The following is a 15856-nucleotide window of genomic DNA, read 5'->3' on the forward strand; positions in this document are numbered from 1 at the left end:
ACTAGGATAGAATGCAGAGCATTACCAACATTGAAGGAACAGTCTACAGAAGGAAAGCCTGTAAAGGAGACTGAGAAGAAGCAGCCAGAGAGAGAAGGAGAAACAGGAGAGACAGAGACATGGATCCAACGAAAGAGTGCTTCCCCAGCATCTGACATAATGCCTGGGACGCAGTAGGCACCACTGGATGGATGGGTGAAGCTGGGTGCCACAGAGAGCCAAAGCAGTGAATTTCTTCTCCCTTCCAAGCCCAGGCCTTGCCCCAAGGTAGAGATTTTTCTGCACAAGTGAACAAAATAGCTCCCAGTCTCCACTCCAGAACTGCATCCATGGTGCTTCCCTTCCCAAAATCAGCCATGTAATTAATGACTCATTAATGCTTTGGCACCAGTAAAGAGACTCCCAGGGTTTCATAGGTCATCCTCTGCCAAGGTAGGGCATGCCTCCTCACAGCAGTGGTTTGCGGAAAGTGAGCACAGGTTCAACCACCTTTGACACATTGATGGGGATGTGCCTCTTTTTGAAGGTCAAGAGTCAGGAAGCCCTCTCTGCAAAGTCCACGTCAGCAAATCTTAGGGAGGCGGGGAGCAGGAGGAAGGGGTGAGTATGGGGAATGAGGGACCCGGGACGGGGAGGTGTAATGAAGATGCAGAGCTGGCAAGGAGAACATAGCAGTGCTGATGGGGTCACCTTCTTTTTCACCTCTTTTTTGGCCTCTTCTTTTTCCCTCTAATCTCTCCAGCCTCCTTTTATACTTTCCTTTCCTGTCTTCTCCCTCAGGCCTCGGCTTCTCCTTGTCAAGAGTTTGTCTTGACAACCAGGGATCAGGAACACATGTGGGTGGGATGGCTCGGAGTCATGACAACTTGAAGAGTGAAGGGAAAATGGTCTCATGACGACGGCTCAGCCCTCAGACCACACCTCTCCAGTGGAAAGCCCTTTTTAGCTCTGTGCTTGGCTGCAGAGGAGAGGCTGGAACAATTTGCGGCTTCTCCCGCAGTTTCTGCCAGCCCTGGAGCTGAGTGACTCTTTGGAGAGGGTTGACCACGGCTCCCTCCACCAAACCCCCAGGAAACATCTGGGCACTGCCAGGGCTGGAAGACTATATCGCAGGCCTGTCGGGCTTCTCTGGGGAGTGCAACAGTGGAAATTTCCTATTCTGCCTGCAGTATCTTCCCTTTTCTACCTTTACTTTGATTTCCTCCAGCATGAACATGAATTTCAGCAGCTTTGTAGCCTTGCTTTTGTACTTTCCTTATTCCAGAAAGCATAAAGCTTACAGAAAAGGCAATAAGAAGCAGCCATTCATTGAACAATGAATAACCAGCAAATCCTGTTAAATCCTAGGTACCAGGGACAGGAGTCATGATCCCTCCCTTTGCAGGCCTTGGGGTTTGAAGATAGCAGTCAGCTTCTGAGTGGCCTGGATGAGGCCTCACCAGTATGAGTCCACAGAGCCCAGCAGAGGGACTACATATCAGAGGAATCTTGTTGAACTGAATTAAATTTGAATTGCAACAAGCAGAATTACGCTTCTCTCCTGGAAGGTGACAGGCCCTTGCCGAGGAGAGGACATGCACAATCTACTATGAGCCTGCATACCCTTAATAACAGACCCAGGGGTGGGTTCCCAAGAAACCTAGCACTGAGAGAAAGTTTAGTCCCCTCCCCTGGAGACTTCCTGTCTGCAGTCACAGGCCAGCCACACAGATTCAGAAAGGCTCAAATCTCACTGACATAATTCACACTTCGTGCTGTCAAGCACAGAGCAGCTGTGGCCCTCTGGCCTTTGCTTATGCTGCTCCCCCAGCCTGGAGTGCCCTCTCTCCCCACTTCATCTAGCAAAACCCCACACACTCCAAGTACTTATTGGTGAAGCAATATGATGTATGGGGTTTGTGGGGATCCAGCAAATCTGGGGAGATGAGATAGTAAGGGCGGGATGATATTAGGCGGGATAAAATTGACCAAGCATTGGCAATTACTGAAATATGATAGTGGGTATGGGGGTTCATTCTACTATTCTATTTTGTGCACATTTGAAATTTCCCACAATAAAAAGTTTCCTAGAGTCCCTCTGCATCCTTAAAACCCCAGGGAGGTCCCACCTTGTCCATGAAACTTTCCTGACTGCTCCCACTCACTGATAGTACTCAGACTCGAATGGCACCACCAGTATCATCCAAAGTAGAAAAGTCATTTACTATAGCCCTACGTTATATGTTCTTTGTTTCATAGGTTTTCAATTGCCTTTTTAATTTCATGGCAGAAAGGAAGGAAGGTAAAGAAACTAACATGTCTTAAGGACCCAAAGTGTGTAAGGGACTGAACTACATGTTTCTCGTATAGGCAGCATCTCACACTACTTCTCTAACACACGGTTGAGTTCAAAGTGGCTGTCTCATAAATATCTATTTGAAAATATAGAGGAATAATTAAGTAAACGTTAACACAAATCTCAAGGACTAGCATACAGCCATCAAAAATAATGGAGAAGAATTCTTAGGACAGAAAATGACTTGTGTTATAATATTAAGTGGGTAAAAAAATCAAGGCATAAAATCATATACATGGTATGGTCTTAACTCTATAAATATATAATAACTGGCTAGAAAAGCACTGGATACATACATATATATATATATACACACACACATATATATATACACATATATATTTATTTCTGGGTAGCAGACTATTGGGAATTTTTTCTTATTTTTTTAATTTTCAAAATGTCATTTAGGGATCATATATAACAAGAGTTAGCAAAGTTATTCTTGAAAGGTGCAGACAGTAAATATTTTGCCTTGTGGGCCCTATGGGCTTTGACACATCTACCCAAACTCTGCTGTTGCAAAAGCAGTCAGAGGCAATATGTAAATGAATATGTAAATGAATAGGTGTGGCTGCATTTCAATAAAAGTTTATTTACAGGAACAGGTAGCAGCTAGATTTGATCTATGGGCTGTGTAGTTTCCCAACTTCTGATATATAACTTAACAATAAAAAAAAATTTTTATTTAAATATTCTTTGACTGTAAGATCTTGGTACTATGATTAATCAATCACAGTCCAGAAGCCTCACAGCCATGCTTTATTCTGGTATCCTTACATCAAAAACAACAGAAAAGTAATAAATTAGAGAATATGAGAATGGTAATTCTGTGTTGAATACAGGCATAAGAATAAAAATTAACAAAACCAGTAATTAATACATATGTTCTCTCTTTTTTTTTAAGCAGAATTGAGGATGAACAGAAAAAGTTAAATGGTTATTTCTTTTTTTTTCCCGCTAGATTCTCTGAAGCAAAGGCCCTGGGAGAAAGTATAAATGAAGCAAGAAGTAAAATTGGTAAGCAGTAAAATAGATAAGTAGATGCTATTCTGTGAGCTGCCATCACAGACCATTTTCCTGGTGAAAAATCAGGCTTCAAATGGCCATGAAGCTTAGTTTCAGGAGATCCCCTGCCAAGGAGTCTGCGTTGAGAGAGCCTTTCCTTGAATGTTTGTCATCTGTCCCTCCATGCATCAGGAAGAGCACTTTCTTTTGTCTAGAACTTGTGCTTTTCTTCCTCCATGTCACCATGCAGGCCTCACCTGAGAGAAAGTTTTGCTTTTCTCTCATGTTTTTCAACAATAGCTCAGCTAGTCATCACCAGAAGATTATGGTGACATTTCCTATTTTCAGGTGCTGTGGAACCCTTTTATACCTCTCAAAGCTTATACCTCACATTTTCAGCCCAAGTGTGCATTTTTCAGGGCCAGTCAGTAAGCCAGCTGGGGGTGAGAAGTAAGTGAGGCATCGTGCCTTCCCAGGGCCCAGGCTGCCGAGCAGGCCTTCCCCACTTAGGCAAGCATACCTGGAAAGGTGAGGCTAAGGCATGAGGCACACCTAGTAAAAGTATGCTTCATCCCTTTTTCAAATCAAGAAGAAAATGTTTATTTCATCCCAAGCTAAAAGACACAACAGAGACCCATCTCCCAGGCTAGGGGACAGCTTTGCAGGATCCCTCATGTCCTACCTCTGTGCTCGAGAAGGCAGCAGTTACCCTTCACAGTTCTCCCAGGTCCCAGCTGTCCATGTCTCCGTACCCCCAGAAGTAAAGACAGGACAGAAGCCACTGTGAATGTCCCCTTTGGCTTTTCCTGCAGAATATGGAAAATCACAATAGCCACAGTTTGTGTTGGTCTAGAACACAAAAGCCCCACATTCTCCAATGGCTTCAGCAGCAGGGCTGAGGCAGCAAGGCCCCAAATCAATGCGCAGCATTCCAGCAGAAACTCTGAGCCTCAGGGGTCCTTAATTTCTTAGTGCAACTTTATTCTCACTAACCTCTAACTGAAATTTAGCATTGCCTTCCGCAATGAAGATAGGCAGCAGATCACACAGAATTAGCAGCACTTTTCACCAGTGGAAATCACAGGCACTTTCATTTCACATCACACTCTGGCAGACTTCATAAAATATCTTTTATGCTCATCAATACTTCAAAATTATAGAAGTTATTAGACTTGCCATTAGATCTTATTATTTAATGAGTTTATATAAAAGCATATAGATATTTCCGTATCTTGAAGAGTTTTACAATTTTGATAACTATTTCAATATAATTGGTTTCTTTTAAAATCCTATGTATTTTACTTCATGCATCTAAAAACATTATTCCGAGGAGGGAGTGGTCCTATAGTTCATTCGACTGCCAGAGGGATCCCTGGAACAGTAAGAAAAAATAGGTTACAAACCCTTTTCTTGCCTGGATTTCCAAACTCCCTAAAACTCTATGGAAAAAAAAAATTAGGGGTAAGGTTATGTGCATTTTTCCAAGGATAATATCCACAGCATATCTGATTCTCAAAGGGATCAGGGACCCCAGCCAACATGGAAGTTGATTCTAGACGGCCGCCCCACCAACAGTGTCAGGACCTCAGGCAGGAAAGCAGACCCCTGCTGAGGAGCAGCCCCATCCCAGAGAGAGGGGCAGTGCTGGCCTACCTGTCCTGGGTCACTTGGCAGGGAGGAGGGGCCAGGAAGGAAGGGATCCAGGCTTCTGTGGATCCCTGTTGGGGATTGAATCATGTTCAAGTCTTAAGCTGCGTTCCTATGGGTGTGAACCCATTCATAAATAGGACCTTTGAAGATGCCATTATTCATTGAAGTGTAGCCTCATTTGTGAATAGGATCTTCAAAGAGCCTGTATGTATGAGGCCAGATTGAATCAGGGTGAGACTTAATCCATATGACTGGAGTTCTTAAAAGCAAAGGAAATTCAGATGCAGTAAACAGTAGAAGCCTGAAGTCACAGGGAATCAGAGGAGCATACTAAATGAGAGGGAGAATATCATGTGACAGAGAATAGCTGGAACACTACAGACCCCGAGAGAAAGCCAGCCCTGCCAACACCTTGATGTTGGACTTCTAGCCTCCAAAACCAGAAGACAATAAATTCCAGTTGTTTAAACCAACCCACTGTGTGGTATTTGTCATAGCAGATGGCAAACTAAGACAGTCCAGGACTGTTTTGTTAGTGCCTGTCAAACTTCAAGGGACTCAGTGCTCTATTTTCATCCCTAGGGTGCAAAAAAAGGAAATTTACAAACTACTCTTCCCAAAAAGTAATGTAAAGATTGGATCTTTGAAAAATATCTAACTCTGTAAACCAAAATAAAGCTGTTCCAACACTAATGTAATAGTCTAATAATGGGAGACAATTGCCTATATTAATATACTTAGCTTTTCACTTTGAGTATGTTGGATTAGTGTCAAAAATAATTATAAATTATTCATAATTTTGGTGAGATAGCCTATGCTGATGGATCCAGTTTGCTGCATTCTCAAGTTTAGGCCAGTCAGAGATTGCTGTACAGCTGCACAGGTTGTGCCCTGCCCAGAGAGCACATCTGTTTATAAGTCACACACAAAGGGTCCAAAGATGCTAGCAGAGGCCCTGGTCAAGTAAACCTTTGTTTATTCCATTTAATAACAAGTAGAATTTACACTGATGTTGAGATGCAGTCTTCCGTTCTTTCCAGGAGAGGAACTGGCTAGTTCAGTGGTGCTAATAAAGCCAGTGTCACTCCTCACTTCACTTTATGCAAATAGCACAGTAAGATCTATCTCCTGGCTCCCATCTTTCAAGTCGCGCTCTTGATAAAAAGGGCCCAGGTGAGTGGATGGCTGAGGCTCCAGCCCTGATACTCCAAACCCCTCAGACACAAGGTTCACATTAAGAAAGTATAAGAGGGAACTTTTATGTGTATTTAAAATTTCCAAGGCAACCTTCAAAGAAAACTGGTTTCAGGGGATTTATGACTTTACTGAGTATATTTTTCCTATGGGGAACTTAAATCAAGTGCACATTGCAGCGTTCAGGAAGTCCTTTGGTGAATCTAAGGGTCAGGAGGTGGGAGCATGGTACCCGTGCAGCACGATATGCGTGGGATGGTGACTCAGCTCTGCTCCCAAACTGTACCACATCCTGCCTCTGGGCCCCGAGACAGGAGGCAGGGATGTCGAGAAGCACACATGTAACTGGGCCTGCAGAGAGGAAACAAAAGCTGTTTTGGTGGACTATGTAAAAATTTACACCAAATTATTCAGCATACAGATTTAAAGTTCAGGTTGTCACTGTCTTTCCAGCTAACTTGTTTTTTCTCTGACATTATGATCTAGAGCTGCCTCAAGTTTCAAACTCAAAAATCCCTAAAGTGTATTCATTCAGAAGTGACCACATAATATCTAATTTTTTCAGGGGTTAATCGGTCAATCAAAACTTCCATATTATCTCCTTTTCTTATAAGAAGCCAACTCAGATAGATAAACTCTTGCCACAAACTCTGCTTTGTCCTTTTCCGTACACAATTTCCATCAATCCTGGTGGAGAAGTACACCTTGACATAAGAAATGGAAGAAATATCCTATATTCTATATTCTATAGAATCTCCCTGAAAAACCATAGAATCTTTGTTTCCATAGAAGAGTAATTTTTGTTGTATTTACCTGTACCATATATAAGACAGTGCTTTACATCACATGCACTGTGTTTTGTGCACATTTATACACATCCTCCTTCCATTTATAGTATCTCTAAAAATGCCATTCAGCCCAAACTATAAAAAAAAGTAGACTGCTTCAGAGGCAGTGGTATAAACTCGGCCGTGTTTTTGCTTATTAGAATTCCGGCACTAGTTTTGTACATCAGTGTTCTACCACTGGCAGCATTGTCTTTGGCAACAAAGCACAATGAACAGCTAGCTGTTCTTGGGCATAGGGCCCACTCCCAGACCAGTCCAGGGACCAGCTGCTTTGGAGGCAGGTGAAAGAATTTGACTAACACCTCTTGTCCCCTCTTCATCCCTCCAGACTCCTCCAAGCCTAAATGAACACTAAGGTCACAGGATGCTGGGCAGAAGGGTTTTCATTAGTGAGCCACCTGGAAATCAACTCAGAAATCATAGGGAATGTAATAATGAAGCTCTTAGTCAGAAGTGAAGAAAGAACTCATAATCTAGAAAAGCTAGCAAAACATTCTGGAAGTTGTCTTTCCCCTACTCCAAATTCAGAGAACTTCAAACCACTATTTGAATGACATCCCTTTTAAAAGAGTTTCTTTTGTACATTTGGAATTGGAGAAAATCATTTCTCAGGTCTGGGCCTCTATCAGCAGAATAAATAGGATTTTTTGTCAACTTTGTGCATTTTCTGTACTTTAATCTTCCTTCAAGTTTTACTTTTAGACCCACTTCGTGCATGATGACTTCTATTATCATCTCCTGGAGTGGGGGAAAGAAAATTTACTGGTCATTTTGCTAGTTTATGATGATATGAATCAAGTATATCCTTTCATTATTTGTTTTCAGCTCCAAATATCAGGACAATAACAATAATAACAACCACAACAATAACAACCACCACCATTTATTGAGTGTGTGCTCCATGCTATGCTGAGAACTTATCTCACTGAATCCTCACATATTATCTCACTGAATCTTCAGAAAAGAGGCATTACCTATAGGGTAGGAATTACCATATGGCACAGATTAAGACGCACAATTTTTACAATCTTCATACCTCTGAAATCTGGATGCATTTTACTATCACTTTTGGCCATTGTGTCACATTTTAAAAGCCTCTGGAGTCAGGATGGTCTGGCAGTTGGCGGGGTCTTAGATTCTATAAAATATAGAAGTTATCCTTATTCTACAGATTAAACTAAGGCTCAGTGAGGTCACTTATCTAGTAAGCAGCCAAGCTAGAATTAAAATCCATTCTGTCCAACTCCAAAATATTTAAATACCGTATATTATCTCTACAAATTCAGATTTATCTGACTTTGACATTTTCTTCTGAGTTTTGAATTGCACTAAACTATTACTCAGCTTTCCTCAGTCTTTGGCCATTATACTACATGAATTGCCTAGCAAAAGTCTCAAATTAGACTCCTGTTCTGGGATTGAGCACATAGCCTAAGACAAGTAAAAGAGTCTTTGTAACACAATTAATGATAGGTCATCTTTTGCACAAAGGACCAAATTGAGAGGGCTAATGAGGTCTGATCTGAGCCTGCCCTCTGCCGCTCTAAATTCCATGTGCATTAGCTCAGGGTTATATCTACCCATAGGAAAAGGTCCTTCTTCTAGTTTACAGAAAGGTGTGCTATGGGCTTACAGCAGCCCTGGCAGGATCCAATGTTCCACATGGGTTTGCACTATCATCTTCAGTAGTTGGAGGATAGAATTGAAGGGTTATATTTTCAGGCTCTGTATACTGTTCCAACGAAGAGGAATTACTGATGCTTCATAACAAAACGTGATAGAATTCAAAGCATAATCTTAGGCAAAGTTTAGTCGGAATAGGTATCATGAAGTACAGAGAAAAAGGAGAGAAAGCCTAGTTAAGGGCAGGCAGAGCAGACTTCAGAGACCAGAAAATAAAAATGTGTACCATAAAGTGCTATTATTTAAAAGGCAAAAATACTATTTTCTCAAAAGTGAAAAATACAGCAGTCAAGAAGTCATCCCTTCATTTGGCCCAGCATTTCCATGCTTAGTTGCATTACATTTCCTTGGTAACTCCACCTCTCTACAAGGACAAAGATGGTTCAGAGAAAAGCAGCTAAAGTGATGATTAAAATATACTTTAAATATAAACATCTATATTTACAAAAAAAGATAAGTAACAAAGTAGATTTTTGCTTTAATTTTAAACTTTTATTGTAGCAACATATATATACAACTCAAAATTTCCCATTTTAATCATTTTCAAGTATACAATTCAGCAATATTAAATGCATTCACAATATTGTGCTGCTATCACCAACATCCTTTATCCAAAGTTTTATTATCTCACACAGAAACTCTGCACCCATTCAGCAATTACTCCACATTCCTCTTTCTACCTCACCCTGGGCCCCTGATACCCTATAATCTACTTTCTGTCTCTATAAATTTTCTTGTTCTACATGTCTTACATAAGTGGAATCGTACAATATTTGTCTTTTTTTGTTTCTGACTTATTTCACTCAGCATGATGTCTTCATGGTTTATCCATGTTGTCATGTGTATCAGAACTTCATTTCTATTTATGACTGAATAATATCCCATTGTATGTATATAGATATTTGCTTCACTAAGTGATTCATCACGTATTTCTTTTGAATAACAACCTCTGTTTGTGCATTAAAATATTTAGTTTGATTTACAAAAATTATATTTATCAAAAAAATTATTTATTTTCACCCAATTAATATTGGTCAGGATGCTTCTGTTTGTAAATCAAACTTACTTAAGCATTAAATGAAATTTATCTCATGTAACTGCAAAGTCCAAGAAATACAGCCGACTTCAAAAGCATATGAAATCTCTCTTTCTTCTCTTCTTCCACCTCCTTCCTGTCATCTCTCTCCACCTCTTATTTCTGCTCACTGAGTTCTCTGACAGCCTCTGCCCACATGGAGGCTAGGTGCCCCTGGAAGCCCCAAGTTTACACAGTTTGTAGAATGTGTAATTTCAGTGAAAGGGCAAGTATCTTTCCTGCAATGCTAGCAAAAGTCCCTGGAGGGAGGAATGATTGGCCTGGCTTGAGTCAGGCATCTGTCTCTGAACCAATCACTACATCCAGGGTAATGGACACTCTTATCTAGGCTTCATCTAGATCCTGGGCCCATTCCTCAGCCAGGCGATCAGTCCCATCTGAATCACATAAACTTAAAAAGATTTTTAAGGAATAAAGGAAGTAACTTTCTGCAAAGAAGAAATTCTGGGCAGACAAAATCTTGTACACTACAGACCTTACAGAGACATCTGTAAAGGAATGATAGTAGTATATGAGAAAAGGTAATAGTTAGACTTATTTATTCCTGGAAAAAAAGAAGGCTGTAAATAGGAACCTTAAAAACCGGTTTTAAGTACAGTGCTTCTGCTATAACGAGATATATGCAAAATTACACAAAAAATAACAGTAATTGTAGGAAAAATAAGATTGAGGAAGACCTCTCAAAACCCATGGAACTTTATAACTGGAGCACTAACAAAACCAGTTACAATATTAATAAGAATAATGATATAAAGAAAAAGATGTGTTAAATTCCTAGCACATAAGGAAACATTAGACAAAATAGATTTTTTTCCAAAAATGACTACATCATGATGGAAGGAGAGCATAAGGAAAAGGAGAGGCTTCTGAATTATGGAAGCATAAAGGAATGCACAAAGATGGAGAACAGCAGCACAATAACCACTTCTACGAGAAAGCACATGGCCACACTGGACCAAGAAGAGGAATGTGGGGAAAACAGGCTTTGTATACAGTATGATGTTTTTCCACAGCTTGCTGAAGTCAACTGTGTTAGGTTACTTTGTATTTAACTGCTATTAGTTGATGACATAAAACTTCAACTTTTAGGGAAAAAATCCTGTGTGAACAAGTGAAACTCCTGCAGTATAATGACATCATTCTCCTATAAATCAATTGCAAAAGAGCTGATTCCTGTTAAAAGAGCATGTAATAAAGAACTGACTGCATAATATTTGATATTATATGAAGGACACCAATAAATTGTAATTCATCTCTAAAGAGTCTCAAAAAGGAAGAAATCACTTTCAGTTGTATTGAAAATATAGTTGGTCATGAGGGAGTAACATCACTAAGATGGCAGAGTGCGGTACTCCAGGATTTCATCCTCTGCACAAAATCTTTAAACAACTAGCAAAAATGGAAAGAACCATGTTATTCAGAGCTAAAGAAAACACTTAATGTATTGAAGTAATTGGGTGAGTTCCAAATCAAGAAAAAGGCAACTTAAAAATGGTAGGAAAACCTGCTGGCCCTTCTCCCACCACCTCCCTGGCTTGGTGTAGAGCCAACCATGTTCTCACTGCAGGTCCTTGGTTCCAAAGGATAAATACTAGGGTGCATGTATTTCTGTACCATTCTATCTGATGGCAGCCTGAAGGACTGAACAAGGACATTCACCTCTGGCTCATCATTCCAATATTTGCCCTACATGTAGAAGTAGCTTACAAGCAGCTAAATCATATAAGAAATAATCAAAGAGCAAAGGATTACTGGCTTTAAGAAATACAGAACCTGGAACTGGGAAGAAATGCTGTTTCATAGGGAGAAGGGAGAGCATTCAGAGCTATGAAAATAGGGGAGTTTTTTTTTTTTAACTTTATCAAAAAATTAAAAAACAAACAATAAAAAACATTTCAAACAAAACCAAAATAAAGGAATAAGAAAAACCAATAACTTAAAATAATTACATTGCTTCCAACATGTTCCTACCCTATCCCAAGAAAATAAACAAACTATAACCAAACAAAGGAATAAGAAAAACAAATAGCCTAAAATAACTATGTTGCTTCCAACATGTTCCTACCATACCCCCCAAAAATTAACAAACCATAGTCATTCCTGAGCATTCCCATAATATTTAGATTACTCTCCGTAACTTATCTGTTCTTATTAGTTTATTGTTCCTAGGGGAGTTCTTAAGGCCACAAGCGCTTGCCTAGGACAAGACATATGCTCAGAAAAGAACTTAGAAGACCCTCCACCCTCCCTTCAGGCTATTCTTCAGGTTCAGAGCTTAGGAGGGCTAAGCTCAGAAGGAGAGCAACAAACAACACAGAGGCAATCAGCAAATACTGTGAAAGGTATTTTTGTTTGCTTGTTTGTTTTTGTTAGCTCCTGGCATTCAAGGAAATCTCTATCATATCACTAGCTGGATAAACATAAGGAACAGGCACTTCAGGGACTTAAATCCCACATTTAACACATTAAAATGTCCAGTGGGTAACAAAAGATTACAAGGCATATAAAGAAACAGGAAACAATGGCCCATCCAAAGAAGCCAGATGAAACATCAAAACCATCAACAAAGAAGACAATGCTTTGAACATACCAGAAAAAGACTTTTAAAAAATGGTCTAAAATATGCCCAAAGAGCTAAAGAAAAACACACGCAAAGAAATAAAGTATATCAGGAAAACAGTAGATGAACAAAATGAGAACTTCAGTAAAGAGATAGAAATTATTAAAAAGAACCAAAGAGAAATAATGTAACTTAAGACCAAAATAACTGAAATAAAAGAAGTCCTAGAGGGGTTCCACAGCAAATTGGATCTGACAGAAGAATCAGTGAACTGGAAAGTAAGACAATTGAATATTTTCAGTCTAAGGAGCAGAAAGGGAAAAGAGTGAAGTACATTACATCCACAAGTCTACATCCACAAGATGACAAATATACACATTATGAGACTCCCAGAAGTAAAAGAAAGACAGAAAAGGACAGAAAGATTATTCAATGCAATAATGGTGGGAAACCTTCCAAATTTAATATAGACACCCAAGAAGCTCAACAAACTCGAAATAGGAGAAACTAAAAAAAATCCACACCTGGACACATTATTAGCAAACTATCAAATTCTGAAGGAAAAAAAGTCCTGAAAGCTAAAAGAGAGAAGCAATATATCTGTATTAGTTAGGGTTCTCCTTGGAAACAGAATCAATGGGAGATGTCTCTGATTATCAAATTGTAAAAGTGACTCACGCAACTGCGGGAGCGCACGAGTCCAAATTCTGCAGAGCCGTCAACAAGCTGTCAACTCCAAGGAAGACGTCCGCCGAACTCCTCGGGAAATGAACCGACAACTTTGACAAACTCCTCAGGAAACGAACCGGCAACTTCAACGAGCCCCCCAGGAAATGCTTCACTGAGCAGCCGAAGAAGTGAAGGTTCTCTAACCGTCCAGCTTATAAGCCTCCAACTGATCACCCGGACCAAATCCAGCCAATTGCATTCTCTCACTGTGGAAGGCATGCCCCTTGATGAGTCATCAGTCAGCCGCAGTCAATTGACTGATGATCCAACAAACCGGCTGATCACCCGGACCAAATCCAGCCAATTGCATTCTCTCACTGTGGAAGGCATGCCCCTTGATGAGTCATCAGTCAGCTGCAGTCAGTTGACTGATGATCTGACAAACCAGCCCGTTGGTTTATTAACCAGCCTCAAATATTCTCACAGCAATCGTCAGGACAGTGCCCGCTTGACCAGACAGCTAGGCCACCTAGCCAAGTTGACACATGAACCCAACCATCACAATATCATATACAAGGGATCCTCAATAAAACTTGTGCCAATTTCTTATCTATATCCATGTGGCAAGAATTCATTGGGACAACATATTTAAAGTGCTGAAAGGAAATAATTGCCAAACAGGAAATCTCTAATCAGTCTAACCAGTGAAGCTGCCTTTCAAAAATGAGGGGCAGATTAAGACATTCCCAGATAAACAAAAACTGAGAAACTTCATCACCATCAGACCTGCACTACAAGCAATGCTAAAGGGAGTTCTTCAGACTGAAGGGTAACGACAAAAGACAGTGGATTGAAGTGGCATAAAGAAATTAAGACCTCTGGTAAAGGTAACCATATGAGTAACTACAAGTGCCAATACTATTGTATTGTATTTATAGTTACATTACTCCATTTTTACTTCTTAAAGGTTCTAAAATGCAAATGTATGAAAAGTAATGATAAATCTATGGTTTTGGACATACAACATATGAAGACATAATTTGTACAAGTACAACAAAAAAGTATGGGACAGAGGAGTGTAGTGTTTGTATATACTATTGAAGTTAAGTTGGTATCAAATGTGATTGTTTGTATATTTAAGATGTTAAATTTAAGCCTATGGTAACCATAAACAAAATAACTGAAAAATATATACAGAAGGAGATGAGAGGGGAATCAAAATGGTACAATACAAAAAAAAAAAATCAAGTAAATATGAAAGTAGACATTAATGGAAGAATTGAGGGACAAAAAAAGTGTAAAACATACAAAGACCAAATAACAAACTGGCAAAAGAAAGTCCTGCACTATCAGTAGTTACCTTAAATGTAAGTAGATTACATTCTCCAGTCAAAAGACAGAGTGGTTGTCAGAATGCATAAAAAAGTATGACACAACTATATGCTGTTTACAAAAGACTCACCTTCAATTCAAAGACACAAGTAGGTTAAAAGTGAAAGAATGGAAAGAAATTCTACCATGCAGCCCTCCAGTCACCATAACTTCAGGCGCTGCCGCTCCTTTCGGAGCTCCTGGCTCAGGGATGGGATCTTGGGCCTCCATGTTACTGTGGGATAAAGAGCTTGAGGAGATCAAGAAGGAGACTCAGTTTCCCCGCAGTCATAGTATCCACCTCTACAGCTGGTTCACCAGTTTGAACAAAGGAGAGAATGAGACACTCAGCTGGGATTTCCAGTGGATTCTAGAACTTGCCATCAACCCACTGGGGGACCTGATCATCAATGCTTTTGTTCCAGAAGGAGACAACCAGGTAAACTTCCATGAATTCAGGAGAACTTTGGCTTGTTTCTGACTCATTGAGGATAATGAAAATGGACAGAACCACTCAATAGCCAAAGCAACAAACTGCACTTTACTTTTTGACTATGTGATTTGGATAAAGATGGCAAGGTCTCCTGTGATGAGCTGTTACAGGTGCTGTGCCTGATGGTTGGAGTGAATATCTCAGATGAACAATTGGGCAGCATTGCAGGAAGGACAATCCAGGAGGCTTTGGAGAAGATTTTGGAGAAGGTAGGCATAAAACAGAAAATGAGCATCCAATTTCTTCACTAAAGGACTAAGACAAAACTCTGCCTTGATTTCTAGTATTTAGGAACTAGAACTTCAGAGTCCTCCTGTCCACCAGCCCCACCTCTACCCCAATATTCCGCTTCTCCCAAAGTACTACTGCTGTTGCATGACAATACTGGATATGTTCTATCAACACAAATCTGCCTTTGGTGTAAACAGGGCATTACAGAATGGTACACCCAATCTATTTCTTTTCAGTATCCATTCACTGGTTCTCCATTTATCAGTATCATGTTCCTCTGTTCTGCTGTGAATGCCACACACCCATTCAGTGTGAGAAAGTGAGTGAGGGAATCATGCTAAGAACCAGCTGGTCAAGCTCTTTCACTGGATGTAGACTGTAGCCATGCTGCCTTCCCTCCAGCTAGGTTTTGGCATAGTCTTTCAACCTTTTTATATGTCCTTCGCTTCTTACTTCTTTGTCACCCAATATACCAATCACTTGGTCTTTCAATCCCTTGCTTTGTATTAAGCCTCAACCCTCACCCCCACCCCCACTCCACTTGTACCCAAGCTATGCCTGTTAAATCTATTTCCGACTTGGCAGAATAGTTCAAGGGTCTGGCAGTTTTTGTCTACCTTCACTCTTTTTTTTTTAATTCATTTTATTGAGATATATTCACATACCATGCAGTCATACAAAACAAAGTGTACATTCAATTATTTATAGTGCCATTATATAG

At 40.1% G+C, this 15856-nt stretch overlaps 1 protein-coding gene and 1 pseudogene across 7 annotated transcripts in view; both read left to right on the forward strand.

Moving 5' to 3' along the window:
* The window catches only part of KIF6 (kinesin family member 6), a 448516-nt gene that overhangs the window by 327237 nt on the left and 105423 nt on the right, over positions 1–15856 (forward strand). For all 7 annotated transcript variants that reach the window (XM_037842874.1, XM_037842876.1, XM_037842877.1 and 4 more), the window contains one exon: positions 3297–3352. In XM_037842874.1, the coding sequence (XP_037698802.1) occupies positions 3297–3352 (56 nt within the window). The remainder of the gene's footprint in view (positions 1–3296; positions 3353–15856) is intronic.
* Positions 14506–15155, forward strand: LOC119539617 (annotated as a pseudogene).

This window comes from Choloepus didactylus, chromosome 7, assembly GCF_015220235.1.
Source record: "Choloepus didactylus isolate mChoDid1 chromosome 7, mChoDid1.pri, whole genome shotgun sequence".
NCBI lineage: Eukaryota > Metazoa > Chordata > Mammalia > Pilosa > Megalonychidae > Choloepus > Choloepus didactylus.